At 62.1% G+C, this 5,005-nt stretch overlaps 1 protein-coding gene across 1 annotated transcript; it reads left to right on the forward strand.

Annotated features, from left to right (window-relative positions):
• Nucleotides 1-1,393: 1,393 nt before the first annotated feature.
• On the forward strand, nt 1,394-2,964 carry P2RY6 (pyrimidinergic receptor P2Y6). Its single transcript, XM_085300525.1, has one exon. It carries the CDS (start codon nt 1,421-1,423, stop codon nt 2,405-2,407), a length of 987 nt encoding a protein of 328 aa, XP_085156651.1. The 5' UTR covers nt 1,394-1,420; the 3' UTR covers nt 2,408-2,964.
• The last annotated feature ends 2,041 nt before the right edge of the window (nt 2,965-5,005 follow it).

A 5,005-nucleotide genomic window follows, 5' to 3' on the forward strand; every position in this document is an offset into this window, starting at 1 on the left:
CAGACGTGCTCCGGGCACCCCCAGGCCAGCCTGCACCTCCCTGGGGCGCCGGGCCACCTTCCCCACTCTGGGCAGCGATCCCGTGAGCACTCGCGGGGTGGTGGGGGCACCCATGGGTGCTTGTGGCAGGGGGGGACAGGATGGGTGCTGTGTGGGTGGGACGGAGGTGGCTTGGGTGCCTGGGGGCCCCTTGGGGTCGTTGCTGGCTCTGAGGCAGCAGAGGAGGGTGCTGGGTCTGGCTGGTGACAACGGGGTGCAGGGGGCTTGGGGGGTGCTGGGGAACTCAGTGGGGTGCAGGGAGCTCTGTGGGGTGCAGGAGGCTCAGGAGGGTGCTGGGGGCTCAGGAGGTTACAGGGGGGCTCAGGAGGATGCAGGGGCTCAGCGGGGTGCAGGGCTGGCCAATCCCCACACCGGAGCTGCCGGGGTGGCACCCGCTCGCAGGGGTCCCTCGGTCCCCGGACTCGCACCGGCCACGTCCCCCCACCCCGCCGCGCCGCCGTCCCCTCCCAACCGCGCGCCTGGCCGGAGCGTGGAGCCCCCGCGGCCACGGTCCTCTGGCGGCCGAGCTGCTTTCAGCCCCCTGGGCTCCTCCGGGGTGCTCAGCACCCTCGGGTGCTGTGCAAAGTCAGCCCGGCCCAGAGGCAAAGGGAGGTGACCGGGGCCAGGCAGGGGGGGCAGTGGCAGAGTGCCAAGGGCGGCCCAGGGGCCCAATGGAATTGTCTCGAATTTCTCGGCTTTTCTTGAATTTCTCATCTTTTCTCGAATTTCTCGGCGCTTGCTTCTCACGATGCGGTGACGAGGCCGGCTCCAGTCTCAGTCCCCCTGCGCTAAGCCTGACCCCAGTCCCCACCCCCACCCCTCACCGTCCTCTCACCCGTGTCCCCAGGCGGCAGGAGATACCAGCCCCAGTATCTCCACGGGATGACGGTGCTGAGCGTGCGGGTGCTCAGCCCCACCGGGCAGGCTGGCGCGGCAGCAGGGTTTTGGCACCCCCTGCAGAAGCGGACACAATCCTGAGGCGATGCCGTGCTTTCCTCTGGGGTGGCTCCAGGATCGGGGCGGTTGGGCCTTGGGCGAAGCTCTCAGTGTGGCTGCGAGCTCCTCTGGTGGTGCCGTCAAGGTGGCCTCGGGCCCCGGGGTGGAGACCCCCCCGCTGCCCTAAATCGATGGGGAAAAGCGATGCTTCTAGGGTGTGATCCTGCAGAGCTGAGTGGGGGAAGGAGATGGGGAAGGCTGGGGCGATGGCATGGTGCACGCCATGGGGCAGACGGTAGGTTTAACCCAGGAGGGTAGATGTGGCCTCAGGACCAAGCATGGTGCATAACCTGCTGCTGACTGAGGCCACTGTGGGTTGTCGTTTGTAGGCGCTGCTGACGGGTGTCAGGTCGGCAGAGAAGGCCCTGGTGGTGGTGCTGGGACCATGGAGAACGTCACGGCCAGCAGTGCCAGGAACTCATGCACCTTCCACGAGGAGTTCAAGCAGGTCCTGTTGCCCCTGGTCTACTCGGTGGTGTTCATGGTCGGGCTGCCCCTCAACGCCATCGTCATTGGGCAGATCTGGCTGTCCCGCAAGGCGCTCACCCGCACCATGATCTACATGCTGAACCTGGCCACGGCCGACCTGCTCTACGTGTGTTCCCTGCCACTCCTTATCTACAACTACACCCAGAAGGACTACTGGCCCTTTGGGGATTTCACCTGCAAATTCGTCCGCTTCCAGTTCTACACCAACCTGCACAGCAGCATCCTCTTCCTCACCTGCATCAGCGTCCAGCGGTACTTGGGCATCTGCCATCCCTTGGCCTCCTGGCACAAGAAGAAGGGCAAGAAGTTCACGTGGCTGGTGTGCACGGTGGTGTGGCTCCTAGTCATCGCCCAGTGCTTGCCCACCTTCGTCTTTGCCTCCACAGGCACACAGAGGAACCGCACCGTGTGCTATGACCTGAGCCCCCCAGGCCGCTCCACCAGCTACTTCCCCTACGGCATCACGCTGACCGTCACTGGCTTTCTGCTCCCCTTCGTGGCCATCCTGGCCTGCTATTGCAGCATGACCAGGATCCTGTGCCAGAAGGATGAGCTCATTGGCTTGGCCGTGCGCAAGAAGAAGGACAAGGCCATCCGCATGATCATCATCGTGGTCATCGTCTTCTCCATCAGCTTCTTCCCTTTCCACCTCACTAAGACCATCTACCTGATCGTCCGTTCCTCACCCAGCCTGCCCTGCCCAGCCCTGGAGACCTTTGCCATCACCTACAAGTGCACGCGGCCCTTTGCCAGCATGAACAGTGTCCTGGACCCCATCCTCTTCTACTTCACCCAGCGCAAGTTTCGGGAGAGCACCCGCTACCTCCTCGACAAGGTGAGCTCCAAGTGGAGGCATGACTACTGTGTGAAATACGGCTCATAGCCAGGAACGGATCCGGTTGTGGTGAAGGCAGCGCCGGGGCTGGAGACGGAGCAATTTTGTCTTTGACCTACCACCGGTGGAGCTGAGATGGCATCAGCTGGAGGCCAGAGTGGTGGACCTCTGTTCAGCGTGAGGAGGATAACATCTCCTGAGCTTTCAGCACTTGCTGTCATCCCCTCTGCCTCAGTTTCCCCATCCACAATGTGAAGAACTGGGTGCTGCAAATAGCAGGCGAAGCAAATGGGGGGCACTGGAGTTGCAGGGAGGGCTCGTCCGTGTGTCTGCCAACACCACCAGCGGGATGGAGGACGGGCTGGGGTGAGCCCAGCATGGGCTGTTTCTGGCTCACAGACCTTTTGGCCCAATATGTTTTGCTGCAGAAACAGTTTTCTGTCACCAGAGATGCAGGCCTTCTTACAGGGGCAGCTCTGCACCCCGGCCGGACCGAGCCTCGAGGACGGACAGACGGTCTCGGCCGTCTCCCGGGACTCGCCGGGCTGCGTCGGGCGAATGCCACCTGCCTGGGCCTTTCTCGGGAGTTAATATTCTTGTGTTGAAAATACCTCCATTCGTATTAAAACGAAGGAAAGGATCGTGTTTTATACAGGTAAAACCTGCCCTCCTTGGACCAGGAGCCGTGGACCATATATCCCATATATATGGAACAACGTATATAATAACCCCCCCTTCCAAATACATATATGTGCACAAATACATATGAACACTTACACACACACATTTATACATACATATACATGCTCTCTCTGTCTCTATGCACATCTACACCTATAGATACATATGTGTTTGTGCGTGGGAAGGTTTGCAGTGCAGCACAGAATATGCATCATGAGTGCTCCCTATCCCATGTATATATCCTGTAATCAGGATAATCTACCCTATATACATTATACCTATCTATATAGTGGATGTAGGCAGGTATATATATCCCATAAGGGCAGAGCTGGCTTAAAACCTAAAGAGGTGCCCCGGGATGAGTGTAGTTCCAAGCAGCGCCGGTGATAACCGCCCGGACCGGTGTCCGGGAGCGACGGGAAGGCGGCGGGACGAGGACGGGCTGCCTCGGCCGCCGCCGGCGATGCCGGCCCCGGCGGGGGGCACGACTCCCCTCGCAGCTTCCCCGGCTCCTCCCGAGCGAAGGCGAAGCGAGCCGGGCGCCGGCTGCCCGGAGCAGGCGCAACGGCATCGCCCGGACCCAGGAGAGGGCGCAAAATATTCAGATTTGGAAGAATCCGGCTTGGGTGCGCAGCGCGGCCGCGCGGCCACCGGCGGGGGCGGAGGGAGCCCGGCCGCGCTGCGGGGTTTGGGGACCCCATCTGCGCCCCCCCCCCCCGCCGCCACCACCTCCGCTTCGCTCGGCTGGGCTCTGCGGCGGGTCGCTCGGCCCCCCTCCCTCCTCGGCGAGGCGGCCGGCCCTGAAACGGGGCCGAAAAGGCCTTAGCGAAGGAGGGACGCGTGGTGCCCCGGCGCGAGGCTGGCCGGAAGCAATTTCTCCTGGCCGGTGTTTGGGGACTGGCGGGCGGGCGTCACGCCGGCTCGGAGGGCGGCGGGACCCCGCCACCCCGCGAAGTCGGGTTGTGCAGCAGACGTCCCATCCCGTCCCRTCCCRTCCCGCCAGGGCAGGGCAGGACCCTYGGAGAGGAGGAGCCGCCGGGACGCGAATCCGGCCCGAGCTCCCCGGCACCCGCAGYGGGACCTCCCGTCGTCACTCCCCCACCGGGGAGAAGCCCCAGCTGGAGCAAACCCGGGCGGCCCCACGGCTCTGCCCCGAGGCCGGCCCTGCTGCTGCTCCTTCACCCCCAGCCAGGTCGGACGCAGCCGGTATCCGGCCACGGAGGTGGAGGGAGAAAACCTCTTCTCTCTGTTTCACTTCCCCAGTGATAAATCTTGCCTTGGGCGAGGGGGATTACTGCCCCCAAGCAGCAAGCGCTGACGACCGATGTGCAAAAAAAAAGCACCCCAAAAAAATCTTTTATTGCGAGCTGGCAACAAGGGCGTCCAGCCTTCATCTTTCCCTCCTCCTCCTCCTGTTTTCCTGAACAAGCTGGCAGGGAAAAGGGATGGAGTCCAAGGGGCCGATGCCACGGCGGGAAGGCACCGGGCCTGCTCCGGCCGGAGCGCTGCCGTGGAGGCCCCGGGAGCAGCGGGGCCCTTCCCGGCTCCCCTCCGGCTGCTCCCTCCTGCCTCGCCTTGCGAAAGACCCRGACCGTCCCCTTCCTTCCCGCCTCGCTTTCTTCGGGAGGAAACCCCGCCTCTGGGGGGAAAGTTTATCTGAATGCAACAAATAAAGAAGGGAAGGAGGGAAAAAAAAGAAGGAGGGGGGAAAGGAGGGAAAAAAGGAGGGGGGAAAGGAGGAGAAAAGAAAGGAGGGAAGAAAGGAGGGGAAAAGAAAGGAGGGGAAAAAGGAGGGGAAAAGAAAGGAGGGAGAAAAAAGGGAGGGGAAAAAGGAGGGGAAAAAAAGGAAGGGGGGAAAAAAGGAGGGGGAAAAAAGGGGGGGAGGAAAAAGGAGGGGGGGAAAGAGGGAAAAAAAAGAGGGAGGGGAAAAGAAAAGAGGGAGGGGGAAAAAAAAGGGAGAGAAAA

Source organism: Rhea americana, unplaced genomic scaffold, assembly GCF_003343005.1.
Source record: "Rhea americana isolate MKP2758 unplaced genomic scaffold, rheAme1 scaffold_165, whole genome shotgun sequence".
In the NCBI taxonomy this organism is placed as follows: domain Eukaryota; kingdom Metazoa; phylum Chordata; class Aves; order Rheiformes; family Rheidae; genus Rhea; species Rhea americana.